Source organism: Bufo gargarizans, chromosome 2, assembly GCF_014858855.1.
Source record: "Bufo gargarizans isolate SCDJY-AF-19 chromosome 2, ASM1485885v1, whole genome shotgun sequence".
Lineage (NCBI taxonomy): Eukaryota > Metazoa > Chordata > Amphibia > Anura > Bufonidae > Bufo > Bufo gargarizans.
Window position 1 is genome coordinate 62769642 of NC_058081.1, and position 19050 is coordinate 62788691.

The 19050-nt window shown below is 36.4% G+C and overlaps 2 protein-coding genes across 2 annotated transcripts; both read left to right on the forward strand.

Moving 5' to 3' along the window:
* The first annotated feature begins 9370 nt into the window (after positions 1–9370).
* On the forward strand, positions 9371–11496 carry LOC122925637 (nodal homolog). The gene is made up of 3 exons (XM_044276984.1): positions 9371–9596; positions 10299–11026; positions 11344–11496. Exons 1-3 carry the CDS (start codon positions 9371–9373, stop codon positions 11494–11496), a joined length of 1107 nt encoding a protein of 368 aa, XP_044132919.1.
* A 1578-nt stretch (positions 11497–13074) lies between these two features.
* Positions 13075–15164, forward strand: LOC122925638 (nodal homolog). Its single transcript, XM_044276985.1, has 3 exons — positions 13075–13300; positions 14000–14727; positions 15012–15164. The coding sequence occupies exons 1-3, from the start codon at positions 13075–13077 to the stop codon at positions 15162–15164; spliced, it is 1107 nt and encodes a 368-aa protein (XP_044132920.1).
* Positions 15165–19050: the final 3886 nt, after the last annotated feature.

Genomic DNA, 19050 nt, shown 5'->3' on the forward strand with positions numbered 1-19050 from the left:
ACTAAAAGATGATTTTTTTTTCTTTTTTAAATGCTTTCATTGTGTAAAACTTAAATAAGTAAAAAGATTATACGTATTAGGTATTCCCACATCCGTAATGATCTGCTGTATAAAAATATCACATGATCTAACCCCTCAGATGCACACTGTTAAAAAAAAAATGCTTTTAATGTGTTAAAAGTGAAAAAAATTGAAAAGTAGACATATAAGGTATCGCCTTCTTCATAACAACCAAGTCTATTAAAATATCATATGACCTAACCCCTCAGGTAAGCACTGTAAAAAATATAATATAAAAACGGTGTCAAAAAATTTTTGGGGTCACCTTACATCACAAAAAGTGTAATACCAAGGGATCAAAAAGTCATATGCACCCTAATATAGTACCAATCAAACCGTCACCTCATCCTGCAAAAAAAAAAATGAGCCTCTACATAAAACTAGCAAAACATAAAAAAAAACTATGGCTCTCAGAATATGGAGACAAACATGATTTTTTTGTTTCAAAAATGCATTTATTGTGTAAATCTTAAATAAATAAAAAAGTATACATATTAGGTATTGCTGCATCCATAACAACCTGCTGTATAAAAATATCACATGATCTAATCCCTCAGGTGAACACCGTAAAAAAAAAAACGGTGTAGAAAAAGCTATTTTTTTGTCACCATACATCACAAAAAGTGTAATACCAAGTGATCAAAAAGTCATATGCACCCTAAAATAGTACCAAGCAAACCATCTCATACTGATGGCTTTCAGAATATAGAGACACTAAAAAATCTTTCTTTTTTTTCAAAAATGCTTTATTATGTAAAACTGAAACAAACAACCAAAAAAAGTAGTCATATTTGGTCTTGTCCCGTCCGTAACAATAGTACCAACAAAACTGGCACCTTATCCCTTAGTTTCCAAAATGGGGTCACTTTTTTTGAGTTTCTACTCTAGGGGTGCATCAGGAGGTCTTCAAATGTGACATGACAACTTAAAATTATCCCAGTGAAATCTGCCCTCCAAAAAACACATGGCGTTCCTTTCGTTCTGTGCCCTGCTGTGTGCCTGTACAGCAGTTTGCGATCACGAATGGGGTGTTTCAGTAAACTACAGAATCAGGGAAATAAATATTGAGTTTTGTTTCGCTGTTAACCCTTGCTTTGTTAGCGGAAAAAAATTGCTTAAAATGGAAAATTGGCAAAAAAATTTAAATTCTGACATTTCATCTACATTTTCCGTTAATTCTTGTGGAACACCTAAAGGATTAACAAAGTTTGTAAAATCAGTTTTGAATACCTTGAGGGGTGTAGTTTCTAAAATGGGGCCATTTATGGGTGGTTTCTATTATGTAAGCCCCACAAAGTGACTTCATACCTGAACTGGTCCTTTAAAAATTGGATTTTGGAAATTTCAAGATTTGCTTCTAACGTCCCAAAAAAAGAAAATGTAATTTACAAAATGATCCAAACATGAAGTAGACATATGGGGAATGTAAAGTAATAACTATTTTAGGAGGTATCACTATCTTTTTTTAAAGCAGAGAAATTGACATTTTGAAAATTGCTAATTTTTTCACATTTTTAGTAAATTTGGTAATATTTTTTTAATAAATAAAAATGTAATATTTTGACTCAAATTTGCCACTGTCATGAAGTACAATATGTGATTAGAAAACATTCTCAGAATGGCTTGGATAAGTAAAAGCGTTTTAAAGTTATCGCCACATAAAGTGATACATGTCAGATTTGCAAAAATTGCCTGGTCCTTAAGGGTCCTGAAGGGGTTAATCAGTGGGAGTCTGACCACTGGGAAGGAACCCACGCAGCACACAACCACTATTATGAATACACCTTGTTACATGTTCTTGTACAGGTAAGGGGAATGTGTCATCCAAAACTGACCTATTGTTTGAATCAAATTGTTGTTAAACATATGTTATTTTAGAATTTTTGTTGATTATTATTTTTCCTTGTCCCTATATATATATTTTTTTTAATCCTAAAATTGTGCAGTTTTCAGGCCTAAATATGTGAAGGCGTCCTGTTATTTGAGAGCAGCCACATGGGCCACAGATACAATGGACAGGAGCTGACCTCACTCACTTCTATGGAAGATTTTTAGTCATGTTCTAAGACTTGTGCAGAGGTCAATGTGAATGCTGGATCCTGATGTTATCTATGCAAAGGTGATATCTGTCATGGTAATCATGCCTGTGATGCTAATGAGATGGCTACTGAAAAGTTACCTAACAGAACAGAATGTCTCAACATATTACTAAGTCTAGTGGCCAGTGCGAAAACTGCACGATTTTAGATTTTTTTTTTTTTAATATAGACAGTGACATAGAAATAAATAAAAAAAATCCCCAAACCATCTAAAAAATATGTTTAACATAAAAACATGATTTAAACAATAGGTTATCTTCTGATTATAAATTCTCGTTAAATAATTGGCCGTCTAATCCTAATACCTGAGATTGACATCCTCTCTCTATCTTTGCCAGCATTTACAGTGATATTACAAGACATTGCCTAAGCCTTACTCTCAATGTCAGAAAAAGGCAGAGGTATAACTATGGGGGGCCACAGAGGTTGCAGTCACACTGAGGCCCTGGAGCCTAATGGGGCCCAATGAACCCTCTATGACATATGAAGGGCATGGCTACATGGTGACAGGTGTTGGGTAACATTTCATGTAATGTTTGTCAATTTTGTCGCAATGCAACAGTCGCACAAATTCCAGACATGACGGATTTTGAGTCAAAAGTAGCAAGTCAAGCGCAACTTTTCCTCCATTGTCTTTAATGGAAGTTGCACCCGACATGCGACTCGCCTGCGACTTGTCTGTGTTTTCACAGCCAAATCACAGTTCTAAAACAGCTACAACAGCAAGTTGCACGTATTTTTGTGTTGCAAGACTTTTCTGTGACTTGCTGTCGCACCACATGAGCTGTGTAGCCGTACCCTTAAAGGAGTTGTCCAGGCTTTTTCTATTGATGACCTATCCTCAGGATAGGTCATCAATATGAGATTGGCGGGGGTCCGACACTCGGCACCCCCACCAATCAGCTGTACACTGCGCGCGCCGTCTCCCGTCCCTCTTCCTGCTCTCCGCTGTACGTCTATGGAACAGCAGCAGCGAACAGGAAGGGAGACTGGCACGTGAGCAATGTGTACGCCGTCTCCTCATACAGCTGATCAGCGGGTGTGACGGGTGTCGGACCCTCACCAATCTGATATTGATTATCATCAATTTAAAAAATCCTGTACAACCCAGCATCCGGACTGAATCCTGACCCATTCCTTTTAATGGGTCTGTGTACATGAACTTCGTTTTTCACACCTCATTTCCGCATTTAGGGAAATTGCAGAACGTTCTACTGTATATTGTGCGTTTTCCACGCAGCTCTAGCTCCATGGAAGGGAATGAGGCTTGTGTGAAAAATGGAAGGCATCTGGATGCAATGTGTTTTTCATTGGTTGCCAGGAGATGTTGAGTGTTGTTCTTAATTTTTTCTTCACAGGTGTGAAAAACCACTTGAAAAAAACTAAAACACTGAATGCAACCACATACAAAACTCATTCAACACTATCAGTTTTTCCCTGAACAGACCCTGAGACAATCCCTATTGCTCATATGAAAGAGGCCTAAGGTAAAAAAATGGCCTCTTGTTTATGGATTGTGCTTCCTCTAATTAAGGCTTATTGCACACGTGTGCGGTCCGCAATACGCGGGCACCGTTCCGTGTGCATTCCGCATCACGAATGCGGACTCATTCACTTCCGTAGATGCGGAATGGTGCGGAACGGAAGCACAGAACGGAACCCTACGGAGTGCTTCTTGTGGGGTTTCGGCCCGTACTTCCGTTCCCTAAAAAGATAGGACATGTTCTATCCTTTTGCGGAACGGCTGGATCGCGGACCTATTCAAGTGAATGGGTCCACGATCCGCTGCGGCTGCCCCACGGACGGTGTTCGTGCATTGCGGCCCGCATTTTGCGGACCGCAGCACGACCACGGAGCGCACACGTTCGTGTGCAGGAGGCCTAAGAGAATGAAGAAGCATTTTTGCTCATGGAGACTGATCCTTTGTTCTCGAGTCCGAGATAGCACCCTATTATCTTTTGAGTTGACCATGAAGTTAAAGGTCTTCACGGTATTTTTGTAATGGCCATTATTAATTATCAAGACAAAATGCATGTTAACTGGGCCACTTATACATTTTTATCTTCCTTTGTACTTTTTTTTTTTAACTCCAGGGAAACCTTTTTACAAACTGTTAACCAGAACTCAAGTGCATATTCATGATGAAGGCACACTTATCTTAACAAAGCATGAGACCTATTGACATGATTAGATAAAGGTTATATGTCCCTCCTAAAGTACTTGATCTGCTACAAAAATGTTGATTGGAAAGAATGCTGTTTGATTTGGGCAGGTCCTGCTAGCTGAGAAGCTGATTGTTTCCACAAGTCCCCTTCCTCTAACCTATGTGTATTTCTCTGTAACGGGTAATAGACATAATTTTGAGGAACAGCAGTTTGGGTCAATAATACTTCTCACTTAATTATTTTATATATCTCATAAAGTGGTGAGATATAGCCGTAAACTGCTTCCAGTCATCTTGGGCAGCTGCCAATTGCTCAGGAGATGAAAAGGTTGTTCATGTTGAAACCCAACATGTCTAAACCTTCTTTCTTACGATGTCTGTCAAGCTGTCCCACTAGACATATTACAATGGTGGCTTATCCCACCAGAAATAGTCAGTCAAGGATGGTCTTATGCAGGGTTGGACTGGGCTTCCAGAGTACTCAAGGACTCTGGTGGGCCCACAATGATGGGCATCAAACCTCCAAGAGTGGAGAACCTCATTTAGAGCTGACTTTGTAGCTCTAAAGTTTCCATTAATGTCTGCTTCCAAGGAAATCTATTGGATATTACTGATGATATGTGATATGTGTATAATTATGATACCATTAAAGGTGCATGGGTCTATATACAGATGTCCTCCCTAGATCTCAGGTGTAGCCCAGAATAATTTCAACTGTTCTATTGGGGTGAAGTTGGTTGCGAATGACCATGTGATAAATATGTACAGGGTCAGACTGGTCCACCAGAGTACCAGAGGATCTTCCAGTGAGTAGGCCCAGGCTGTGATACCATAGTGGGCTTCAAAGATCGAGGAGAGAAAAAAAAAAATTTGGGGGCTGCCTTTGGAGTCAATTACTTAGGGTCATTAGGTTTTATTTCTTTGATTCAAAACCTATTAAACTTTATCGATGATTGGGCCTTAAGAATAATTTCCTCTGGTGAAACCAATCTGCGACTGGATATGCATCTAGAACTGTTGTGTGTATCAGATCATTAGGTAGACATTTGTTTTGTAAGCTTCCCCGCTGGTCACAGGAAACTCTTTGAAAGGTCATGAATTTACTTTGTATACCAAAACCCATGCTAGGGGATATGTATTACCACTAATCCACCCAGTCTGCCTGCACTTAGTTTCAATTTGATCTCAAAGAAATACAATAGTTCCAAAAAAACCTCTTTTATTTCTATTGCACTTTTGTATCAGAACTCATCTCTACTTGTATGAATCCAAAAGAAAAAAAATATTTATGGAGCTCAATGGGAAATCAAAGGCATTCAGAGGTATATTAAGGCCCCTTAAACATATTCCGGAGGTTGCATGGATCCCCAATATCTCCATACATGAACGCTTCCTTACCTAATAGGAGTAGATTCTATTAATTAGCTCAACGTGCTCTGGAAATCAATATATCAGGGAGCCGCAGACGACTCCTTTTAAATATCTTCAGAATTTAAACATTCCAACTTAAAGGGGTTGCTTCACTTCAGCAAATGACATTTATCATGTAGAGAAAGTTACTATAAGGCACTTACCAATGTATTGTGATTGTCCATATTGCCTCCTTTGCTGGCTGAATTCATTTTTCCATCACATTATACACTGATAATATCCAGGGGTTACGACCACCCTGCCATCCAGCAACGATGGTCATGCTTGCACACTATAGGAAAGAGCACCGGCCTCTCTCATATCTGCACTGTAAGGGGGTTATAACCTCTGGAAACGAGCAGTGTATAATGTGATGGAAAAATGAATCCAGCCAGCAAAGGAGGCAATATGGAGAATCGCAATACATTAGTAAGTGCCTTGTATTAACTTCCTCTACATGATTAATGACATTTGCTGAAGTGAGACAACCCCTTTTAAAAGGTTCATAGAATATAAAAAGTAGGTTTACATGATATTCTAAATAAAATAAAATACAATTGAAACAAATTGAGTTTTCTGAATGAGAAAGTCATAGAACAGAATAATGCCACACTCTTGGACTGTAAAAAAAATATATTTTATACATACATATGTCAGATAATACAACATGAAAAGTATATTATGCTAATTATCATGCATATTTTTAATGATACGAAATAAAACATATATTTAAAAATGATGCATTAACATTGTAGAGAAATGTCTTCATTTGTTCTTCATCATGTGTAACACTGAAATACACTGCGTATCATTCATTTTAATATGAAAGGATAAATGGACTGTTTAATTAAAGGTATTTATTATTTTAGAAAAAAATTGCAATCTTCTATTTAATATGTTCATTTGTATGTGTATATATGTGTGTGTATATATATATGTGTGTTATTACGTTTAATCAAGAATATCTTACATTGCAAGGTTACAAATAGTAGATACAAAGATGGCAGCCATCTACATACAGAACATTTCGACTTTAGGCTATTTCTAAGATCTAAGATCAGAAGGTGAGGCTTATACATTTACATTTGTACAAGTGATTTTGATAAAACAGCAAATCACAAACCAGTATCACACATCATTACATCAAAGAGTAATGCGCAAAAGCTGAATCTTATTTAGCATTTTAGAATTCAGATTAAAGTAAAGTGATACTAGTACAGTCCAAAGAATACTAGATCAAAGTAAACCATGGAAATAGATAACAGTAGATATGAGATAGGTAGACACTAGATAGATATATTGATAGTTTGAAAAATAGATAGATATGGGTTAGATAGATAGGAGATAGATAGATAGATAGGATATAGATAGATACATATTAGATAGATAGGAGATATTAGATAGGAGATAGATGGATAGATAGATAGGATATAGATAGATACATATTAGATAGATAGGAGATATTAGATAGGAGATAGATGGATAGATATTACATAGGAGATAGATAGGAGATAGACAGATACATATGAGATAGATAAATATTAGATAGATAGGAGATATTAGATAGGAGATAGATAGATAAATATGAGCTAGATAGATGGATAGATAGATAGATAGATAGATAGATAGATAGATAAATATGAGATGGATAGATGGATAGATAGATAGATAGATAGATAGATAGATAGGAGATAGATGGATAGATATTATATAGGAGATAGATAGATAGGAGATAGACAGATACATATGAGATAGATAAATATTAGATAGGAGATGGATAAATATGAGATAGATGGATAGATAGGAGATAGATATTCGATAGATATTAGATGATAGATAGATAAATATGAGATAAATATGAGATAGATAAATATTAGATAGAAGGATAGGACATATTAGATAGGAGATAGATAGATAAATATGAGATAGATAGATGGATAGATAGATAGATAGATAGATAGATAGGAGATAGATAGATAGATAAATATTAGATAGATAGATAGATGGATAGATAGATTGGAGATATTAGATAGGAGATAGATAGATAAATATGAGATAGATAGATGGATAGATAGATAGGAGATAGATAGATATTCGATAGATATTAGATGATAGATAGATAATAGATAAATATGAGATAGATAGATGGATAGATATTAGATAGGAGATATATAAATATGAGATAGATAGGAGATAGATAGATAGATAGATAGATAAATAAATAAATAGCTAAAGAGCCAAATATTACCACGGCACTTCCAAAAATAAAGAAGTGTGTTTATTCACCAAACGGCAACGTTTCAGTCCTATTCCTGGGACCTTTCTCAAGCAGTGATAGGTCCCAGGAAGAGTACTGAAACGTTGCTGTTTGGTGAATAAACAAATAGATACAGTAGATATGAGATAGATAGATAAATAGATAGAAATAAGATAGTTAGATATGAGATTGATAGACATAGATAGACGATAGGTAGATACTGTAGAATCAACAATATCATAACATATAATACATTTGAAAAAGAATGAGAAAATGTTTAGTAGAAATTATTATTAATTTGTTCTATAACAACATTTTAAAAATAGTATTTAAACAAAGAGATCCAGCGTCTCACCACTCCCTATTTGTGGACTATAGACTGTGTCGAGTGTCAAAAAGAGCAAAAGACAAAAGAAAAAACTCATGTCATACAGACAATAAATAATCAGTCGGCGCTCAAGACACCAGTATTCACAATAAATATTACATACAACAGTGGTGGATGATATTTCAACTATTCAGACTATTTCTAAAAGAACATATAAAATAAAAAATACAAGAGACATTATAGACAACCTGTCTTGCCTTATCTTGGAACTGAATCCTCACTGAATCTCCAATTGAAATTAAACAAAATTGTCAAAAAAACAAACAAAAAAAAAACGCTTAGTATATGGCCTCTTGCACACGAACTTATTTTCATTACGTTTTTTTTGCAGACCGTATACGGAATCATTCATTTCAATGGGTCCGCAAAAAAACTGGAAGGTACTCCATGTGCATTCCGTTTCCGTATGTCTGTTCCGTAAAAATATAGAACATGTCCTATTATTGTCCGCAATTATTAGTAAAATCCCCTATTTACACTAGTAACACCCACCAATATTTTATTTTTTATAATTCTCTCTTTCTATATCATTTTTATTCTCTTGGTTAATCATTTAAGCCTCTAAGTAATAGAAAAGAAAAGCATTAGTTGGTTAAATTACCATTATTCTTAGACACAAAAACCAGATGGAGTCAACACTAAACTTTAAAAAAATAATGATTACATATAAAACTGTCAACTTAAAAGAAGAAGCAAAAAAAAAAACAACAACAAAACTAAGTTACAAGTTCATTTCATATTCATGTAACAAGACTGAAGAAGATTTGTGTTTAATCCACATCAATCATTGTACTACCGGTCTAATTAGCATGATAAAGATGAAGATGATTGACCTCAATCACGTGATTAATCGTTTGATGTAGGGTCAAAAGACTTGAAAGAGTCATAGGTGTGAAGATCCCAGCAGGTACCTCAGCCTTCACCCACTATATAAGGCCAGGGACTGCTGAAAGTTTTAGTTATACTTCCAAGACCAAGACATTGTAGGAGAGATGAAGATCATCTTATATGTTTTGTTCATCTCCTTGGTATCAGGAATGCCTTTTCCTCCACTAAAAGCTCTTCCAAGAGCTAACAACCATGCTCGAGGAGTCAAGATTCCACCATATATGATGACTCTTTATCAGAGTCTCATGGGGATTAATAATAAGGATCTTAGAAGACCAGCTAACAACATTCTAGAGGAGTCCGATACTGTCCAGAGTCTTACTGCAAAAGGTGAGTACAACAGTCCATTACAGTCCTCTATCTGTTGGCTTCTTTATGCATATTAAGTACTATTATTATTATTAATTTTCTTTTTACTACTTTTTCTCGTATGCAATCTTATAAATACAATTGTATTGATATTTGATGTACAGCTATATTTAAAGGAGTTCTCTGAAATTTTCATATTCGGATCCTCAGGATAGGTCATCAATATTACATCAACTGGGGTCTGACTCTCAACAGCTGTTTAAGGATAGCCTATCAATATTAAAATCTCAGAGAACTCCTTTAAAGGAAGCCTGTCACCTTGAAAATAAGGCATGGTATAGAAGAGAAGGAGCTGAGCAGATTGAGATATATATATATATTTTTTTTTTTAGGAAAAGATTCAGTAAGACTTGTAATGTTTCAATTAAAATTCTGCATTCTATGCTTAGGGGTCTTATGGGTGGTTGTAGTCAGTGATTGACAGAGATAGCTGTAAGCCAGTAAGAAGGACCACCCACATTACTCCTTAAGCACAGAATGACCAGTTATAGTGCATCTCTTCCCATAAAACTATATATCAATCTGCTCAGTTCCTCCAGCTCTATAACATGCTGCTTGCAGACTGAACTGCATTTTCCTGGTGATAGGTTCCCTTTAAGTGAAAAAAAAAAAGCAAAATGGACCTTCTTGATTAGAGGTAGTAACTCTCTCATTTATTTTCAGATTTAACAGTAGAAGATGATCGTTGGTCATTGACTTTTGACCTCTCTTCTGTCTCAAGAAGTGATGAACTAAGAATGGCTGAACTCCGGGTTCATCTTCAACCCTTTACAAGCTCAAGGAACGTAACAGTAGACATCTACCATGTCAACAATGGTCAAAACAAACACTTCATTGGGTCAGTCGTTGCAAATATACCTGATAATGGAAATACGTCCTGGACGACCTTTGATGTTACGAAGATGATAGAAAATAGTCTGTGGGAAAAAAGACTGATCAATCATGGAAACGAAGATATGAAGTCGGAAGATATGTCTGATAAAAAAGAGCACTCAAGAAAGTTTAAGAAGCGTGATGTCTCTCTGCCTGAAATCACCACAGATCAAGCAATCATTGTGTTCTTTACCAAGCACAAGCCATTTTCCGAAACCGATACTTCAAGCTTCATCAAAAAATTGGCAGTGAAGACTATGAAGATGATTGCCTTTCGACGACACAAAAGGAACAAAGGTGAAAGCCAGGAAGGAAATCCAAACATCTTGGACCCCATTGAGGTAGAACACCACAAACCATCACCATGTAAAAGGGTAGACATGTTGGTAGATTTCAAAGAATTTGGATGGGACAATTGGGTTATGTACCCCAAAAAATATAACGCTTACCGGTGTGAAGGAACCTGCCATTCACCACTAAAGGAAACCTTAAAGAAAACAAACTATGACTACATAAAGGTGAGAATAATAATGTCCAGTTAGATATCTACTACCTGCTTTTGTTTGTTTTATAGAAATACATTTACTTGAGCATTTCTATACTCAGTGTCTTAAATTTATCAATATCTTAATTTTGAAAATAATGTTGTTTTAGTTTTTAATTTATGTTATTAGAATGTTAAAACCATTTCTACTACAGACAAAGGGTTTGTCTCATATGGTTGATACCCCCACCCCCCCAAGTGTCAATCTTCTTAAATTATAAACCTTTATGTATTATAAATGTACACATTGAAACAAATTTTAATTTATTTCTTTTTTCTCTCTTTTTGCAGAGTTTTATCAAGTTGAAGGATTCGGAGAGAAAAGAATGCTCCTCGTGTGTTCCTCTCAAGATGGCGCCACTGTCCATGATGTTTCATGAGGATAGACACCTGGTTGTCAGACACCATGACGACATGATCATTGAAGAGTGTGGGTTTCACTGAACATAAGGACATTGAATTCATTTTTTTAAATGTTTAATTAGGACAATTGAAAGAGATAGAACTTAATTTATATTTAGAATAAAATAAACGAATGTTGCAAATGATAATATAGATATTTCCTCATGTTGAGGCATAACGCTTTCTCCTAATACAGTGTATGGATTTACTGAAACAGTCTAGCTATGTAATGAACAGTTTTGATTATTTATAATGCTGCATGAATTTAGTACATTTTATTTTATTTTATTTTTTTAAACCTCCACTGTCCTCGATCCACATCGGGGTAATATTGTTCTTTCACCTTTTTTTTTTTTTGTATACTCTGCATAAATAAACTTTTTCTATTTTAAACTTTTAACTCTTGTGTTCTATTTTTTATTACAAAGGATGAGGTCACTTATCGATAAATGGTAGACCATAACTAAAAAATGGAATCAAATTTCTTCTGAATCCATGAACAAAAGATTGTGGCATGCTGCAACACATAATATATTACAATGTAATTCTCCCCTATCAATGGGGTAGAAGGACTATTGCAAATTTGACAGAATTCTGGTGCCGAAAACATGCGTCAAAATTCAGGCAAATTATTGTGGTCCAAAGTAAACCATGTTGGTGGTAAATATTGGCGGTGTCCGCACCTCCCATCAGTTCACCCACATGAACAAGTGTTTCGCTTGTTTTTCAAGTGATCTGTGGCACCTTTAGACAGGCAGATTATCGTGAACGAACATTTGAAGGAATGTTAGTTCCCGATAATCGCCCCAAACATCGTGCCGTGCAAATCCAGCTTTAGAATAATTTAAAGGTGCACCAGATTTATCTTCCAGCATCTTCGACTGGGATTAAATCTGCCTCATTTTTAGACTGTCTAGTCTAAGTTTTCACCTAGAAAGCATTAGTAATTCTACCCCACTACTAGGGTTGTCACGATATCAAACTTTTTATTCGATTTCAATACCATAAAAAAAGTATTGCGATACTCAATTCCATTCCATACCACGCAAAAAAAATAACACACTTAGAGCAGTGAGTGCCATGTTCTGTGATACTAGGCTGCGCTACTATCGGTACAAGGCAAATCCCGGTATCCAATCGATACCGGTACAAAAATATCTATTGGATATCGATAATTCAATACCTGGTGCAACCCTACCCACTACTAGTGTATCTCACAGAAGCAACACATAGGGGCCCACAGATATTGCCCTCCATATATTTGCATATGAGTCTTTAAAAAAATAATGATTACATATAAAAACTGTCAACTTAAAAGAAGAAGCAAAAAAAACAACAACAAAACTAAGTTACAAGTTCATTTCATATTCATGTAATATGACTGAAGAAGATTTGTGTTTAATCCACATCAATCATTGTACTACCGGTCTAATTAGCATGATAAAGATGAAGATGATTGACCTCAATCACGTGATTAATCGTTTGATGTAGGGTCAAAAGACTTGAAAGAGTCATAGGTGTGAAGATCCCAGCAGGTACCTCAGCCTTCACCCACTATATAAGGCCAGGGACTGCTGAAAGTTTTAGTTATACTTCCAAGACCAAGACATTGTAGGAGAGATGAAGATCATCTTATATGTTTTGTTCATCTCCTTGGTATCAGGAATGCCTTTTCCTCCACTAAAAGCTCTTCCAAGAGCTAACAGCCATGCTCGAGGAGTCAAGATTCCACCATATATGATGAATCTTTATCAGAGTCTCATGGGGATTAATAATAAGGATCTTAAAAGACCAGCTAACAACATTCTAGAGGAGTCCGATACTGTCCAGAGTCTTACTGCAAAAGGTGAGTACAACAGTCCATTACAGTCCTCTATCTGTTGGCTTCTTTATGCATATTAAGTACTATTATTATTATTATTATTCATTTTCTTTTTACTACTTTTTCTCGTATGCAATCTTATAAATACAATTGTATTGATATTTGATGTACAGCTATATTTAAAGGGGTTCTCTGAAATTTTCATATTCGGATACTCAGGATAGGTCATCAATATTAAATCAACTGGGGTTTGACTCTCAACAGCTGTTTAAGGATAGCCTATCAATATTAAAATCTCAGAGAACCCCTTTAAAGGAAGCCTGTCACCTTGAAAATAAGGCATGGTATAGAAGAGGAGCTGAGCAGATTGATGTATATATATATTTTTAGGAAAAGATTCAGTAAGACTTTTAACGTTTCAATTAAAATTCTGCATTCTATGCTTAGGGGTCTTATGGGTGGTTGTAGTCAGTGATTGACAGAGATAGCTGTAAGCCAGGAAGAAGGACCAGCCACATCACTCCTTAAGCACAGAATGACCAGTTATAGTGAATCTCTTCCCATAAAACTATATATCAATCTGCTCAGTTGCTCCAGCTCTATAACATGCTGCTTGCAGACTGAACTGCATTTTCCTGGTGAAAGGTTCCCTTTAAGTAAAAAAAAAAAGAAGCAAAATGGGTCTTCCTGATTAGAGGTAGTAACTCTCTCATTTATTTTCAGATTTAACAGTAGAAGATGATCGTTGGTCATTGACTTTTGACCTCTCTTCTGTCTCAAGAAGTGATGAACTAAGAATGGCTGAACTCCGGGTTCATCTTCAACCCTTTACAAGCTCAAGGAACGTAACAGTAGACATCTACCATGTCAACAATGGTCAAAACAAACACTTCATTGGGTCAGTCGTTGCAAATATACCTGATAATGGAAATACGTCCTGGACGACCTTTGATGTTACGAAGATGATAGAAAATAGTCTGTGGGAAAAGAGACTGATCAATCATGGAAACGAAGATATGAAGTCGGAAGATATGTCTGATAAAAATGAGCAATCAAGAAAGTTTAAGAAGCGTGATGTCTCTCTGCCTGAAATCACCACAGATCAAGCAATCATTGTGTTTTTTACCAAGCACAAGCCATTTTCCGAAACCGATACTTCAAGCTTCATCAAAAAATTGGCAGTGAAGACTATGAAGATGATTGCCTTTCGACGACACAAAAGGAACAAAGGTGAAAGCCAGGAAGGAAATCCAAACATCTTGGACCCCATTGAGGTAGAACACCACAAACCATCACCGTGTAAAAGGGTAGACATGTTGGTAGATTTCAAAGAATTTGGATGGGACAATTGGGTTATGTACCCCAAAAAATATAACGCTTACCGGTGTGAAGGAACCTGCCATTCACCACTAAAGGAAACCTCAAAGAAAACAAACTATGACTACATAAAGGTGAGAATAATAATGTCCAGTTAGATATCTACTACCTGCTTTTGTTTGTTTTATAGAAATACATTTACTTGATCATTTCTATACTTGGTGTCTTAAATTTATCAATATCTTAATTTTAACAATAATGTTGTTTTAGTTTTTAATTTATGTTATTAGAATGTATGGTTGATACCCCCCTCCCCCCCCTCAAGTGTCAATTTTCTTAAATTATAAACCTTTTATGTATTATAAATGTACACATTGAAACAAATTTTAATTTATTTTTTTATTTAATTTTTTTGCAGAGTTTTATCAAGTTGAAGGATTCGGAGAGAAAAGAATGCTCCTCGTGTGTTCCTCTCAAGATGGCGCCACTGTCCATGATGTTTCATGAGGATAGACACCTGGTTGTCAGACACCATGACGACATGATCATTGAAGAGTGTGGGTTTCACTGAACATAAGGACATTGAATTCATTTTTTTAAATGTTTAATTAGGACAATTGAAAGAGAGAGAACTTAATTTATATTTAGAATAAAAGAAACGAATGTTGCAAAAGATAATACAGATTTTTCCTCATGTTGAGGCATAACGCTTTCTCCTAATACAGTGTATGGATTTACTGAAACAGTCTAGCTATGTAATGAACGCTTTCGATTATTTATAATGCTGCATGAATTTAGTACATTTTATTTTATTTTTTATTTTTAAAACTCCACTGTCCTCGATCCACATCGGGGTAATATTGTTCTTTCACCATTTTTTTTTTGTATACTCTGCATAAATAAACTTTTTCTATTTTAAACTTTTAACTGTTGTTTTCTATTTTTTATTACAAAGGATGAGGTCAACATTTTATATCCTTTGTAAGTCACTTATCGATAAATGGTAGACCATAACTAAAAAATGGAATCAAATTTCTTCTGAATCCATGAACAAAAGATTGTGGCATGCTGCAACACATAATATGTTACAATGTAATTCTCTCCTATCAATGGGGTAGAAGGACTATTGCAAATTTGCCAGAATCCTGGTGCCGAAAACATGCGTCAAAATTCAGGCAAATGATTGTGGTCCAAAGTAAACCATGTTGGTGGTAAATATTGGCGGTGTCCGCACCTCCCATCAGTTCACTCACATGAACAAGTGTTTCGCTTGTTTTTCAAGTGATCTCTAGCACATTTGGACAGGCAGATTATCGTGAACGAACATTTGAAGGAATGTTAGTTCCCGATAATCACCCCAAACATCGGGCCGTGCAAATCCAGCTTTAGAATAATTTAAAGGTGCACCAGATTTATCATCCAGCATCTGCGACTGGGATTAAATCTGCTTCATTTTTAGACTGTCTAGTCTAAGTTTTCACCTAGAAAGCATTAGTAATTCTACCCCACTACTAGGGTTGTCACGATACCAAACTCTTTATTCGATTTCAATACCATAAAAAAAGTATTGCGATACTCGATTCCATTCGATACCACGCAAAAAAATAACACACTTAGAGCAGTGAGTGCCATGTTCTGTGATACTAGGCTGCGCTACTATCGGTACAGGGCAAATCCTGGTATCGAATCGATACCGGTACAAAAATATCTATTGGATATCGATAATTCAATACCTGGTGCAACCCTACCCACTACTAGTGTATCTCACAGAGGCAACACATGGGGGCCCACAGATATTGCCCTCCATGTATTTGCATATGAGTCTTTATATGTGGATTGTCAAGTGCATGAGACCTAAAATGTCCAAACCTAAGGATCAAACTCATAACTACAAACGTACTATTATTAAAGGGATTGTCCATACTTTTACATTTTATGGCCTATCCTTATGACCATCTGATTGGCCACAGCTTGTCGATCAGCTGTTTCAGAGTAAAGCTGGATTTAGAGGGGCTGACTGAGCGGCCGATTGTCGGGAAGAAAGGATTCCTTCCCGACAGTCGGCTGCTCGTTCAGTGAAGGAGACCGTTGTATTTACATGCCTTGATCTCGATCATGAGAACGAGGGATCCTGATTTCTCAGAATCATGCTTTGTGAGCAGCAGACCGCTGTTTAGACCGCACAACCTGCTGAACAGAAGCCGCGATCGGTGGTGCCTGCTCGTTCATCAGGTGATCGGCGACACATTTACATGACCAGATTGATAATCTGCCTGATTCTCAGGCCGTGTAAATAGGGCTCATGCACACGAACATATTTTTTTTCTTTTTTTGAGGCCCGTATGCGATTCATTTCAATGGGGCTGCAAAAAAAAACGGAAATGATTCTGTGTGCATTCCGTATCTGTATGTCCACAAGTCTGTTCTGCAAAAAAATGTAACATGTCCTATTCTTGTCTGTTTTGTGGACAAGGACAGGCATTGTTACAATAGATCTGCAAAAAAAAACAAAAAACGGATGTAACATGGATGTCATCCGTTTTTTTCTTTTGTGGATCCATGTTTTTCAAACTGCAAAATACATATGGTCGTGTGCATGAACCCTAACTCTGCTGGTGGAACTACACAGCTGCGTCCATTGTGCAGTGGATGGAGATAACTGCAGTAACCAGCTCTGTCCACTGCCCTATGGACAGAGATTTGTAGTTCCAGCAGCATGTTCTTGCATCAGTACCACTATAGAACAGCTGATGATCAGCGGTGCACCAGGTCAGACCCCCACTGATCAGATAGTGATCACCAATCCTGAGGATATGCCATCACTTGTAAATGAGTCACAATATTTTTATAGAATTTTTGCAGCGCTTTTTTTTATGCTTTTTTTTTTACACATATTTGAAGTGCATTTTATTTGGCAGATGTTACCTAAAAGTCTATGGGAACTATGAAACACTGTACATATATGAGGTTTTTTTGATGAGTGCGTTTGTTTCAGTTCAATTTTGGCGCATCTTATGAGGGTACTTTCACACTAGTTTAAAGTTTTTCGGTATTGAGTTCGGTCACAGGGGCTCAATACTAGAAAAAACGCTTCCGTTTTATCCTAATGCATTCTGATGCATGCTGCAGTATTTTCTCCGGCCAAAATTTCGGAACACTTGCCGGCATGCCGGATAAATCTTTCCCTGCAAAAATATAGCTGGTATAGTCCCTCTGCTATTCCCTGCCTAAAATCACACCGCAAACACTACCCCTCCCGACATGTCGGCTTCGTCAGAGGAGTTTGGGGTAATAGCTATTAACTCAAACTCCCCTGACGAAGCCGCGGTGAAACATGTCGGGAGGGGTAGTGTTTGCTGTGTGATTTTAGGCAGGGAATAGCAGAGGGACTATACCAGCTATACTTTTGCAGGGAAAGATTTATAGTGACAGTGTGTTAATAGGTGAAGTGAATTGTGTGTGTGTGAAAGGAGATTAGCTCCGTGAGTGGATACATTTACGGCCACATTGTATCTAGAACAGAGCGATGCGAGTAGTGGATTGGTCAGAAGGGCGGTAATTACCGCAGCATCAGGAGCATTGCTATATCTCCTTCCTCGTCTCCATAGGGCACTGTTATTGATAGGTAGGAAAACTATATTACAAGTCAATATATGCTGTAAGATAAAACAGTGCAAAAAGAAAATAAAAATATAATAAAAGTGCCAATGGGTGGAGGTTACGAAGTGAAATAATAACACCACACAATCCACCTCAAAAATAGTGTTTATTAATAACAGTGTTACAATATAAAGCACTGATTCCATTGCTGCTATCATCAATGAATATTGACAATTGTCCCCTGCTACGTCCTGATAGTTTTAAGTACACTTGTTTTTCTTTTCTATGGTGAATGTTTTAAATATAAAAAATAAAGGATGTAGTTTTACATAAATATAAGTTAGGACCCCTAAAGGGATTTTTTGGTCATCTGACCGCTAGTTGTTTGTGAATTGGGGGGTGGGGGGTGGGGGGGTTATATGTTTTATGTAAACTTTTTCTATACGGTAACTTTTTTAAGTCCTGGGGAATGGGCTTTTTTAATCTTTTTATATTTGTGTTTTTCTTAAATGTAGACTTTTACCCCCTTTTTTTTTCATTTTATTTTAAGTCCCCTTAGGGGACTTGAACATGCTATAGCTCAATTGCTTGTACTATGCATTGTAATACTTCTGTAGTTGTGTGTATGGTGATTTTACCACCATTCCATTCTGAATGTGGCAGGTCCAAACTTTTCTATTTGTTGGACTACCCAAAAACTTTTGCAACTTTTTTTTCAGGACACATAGGACTGGGTACTATTATGTTTTTTTCTATTATAGTTTCATTTGGGGTTAAGTGTAGAATTTTTTAAGTACAATTATTTATTTTTTAAATTTGCAAATTGACACTAAAATAAATTATATTCTTTTATGAGT

Coding starts and splice junctions, on each gene's coding strand:
- LOC122925637 (XM_044276984.1), top strand. CDS start 9,371: ATGAAGATCATCTTATATGTTTTGTTCATCTCCTTGGTATCAGGAATG. Junction 9,597..10,298: donor CCAGAGTCTTACTGCAAAAG/GTGAGTACAACA, acceptor ATTTATTTTCAG/ATTTAACAGTAGAAGATGAT. Junction 11,027..11,343: donor CAAACTATGACTACATAAAG/GTGAGAATAATA, acceptor CTCTTTTTGCAG/AGTTTTATCAAGTTGAAGGA.
- LOC122925638 (XM_044276985.1), top strand. CDS start 13,075: ATGAAGATCATCTTATATGTTTTGTTCATCTCCTTGGTATCAGGAATG. Junction 13,301..13,999: donor CCAGAGTCTTACTGCAAAAG/GTGAGTACAACA, acceptor ATTTATTTTCAG/ATTTAACAGTAGAAGATGAT. Junction 14,728..15,011: donor CAAACTATGACTACATAAAG/GTGAGAATAATA, acceptor ATTTTTTTGCAG/AGTTTTATCAAGTTGAAGGA.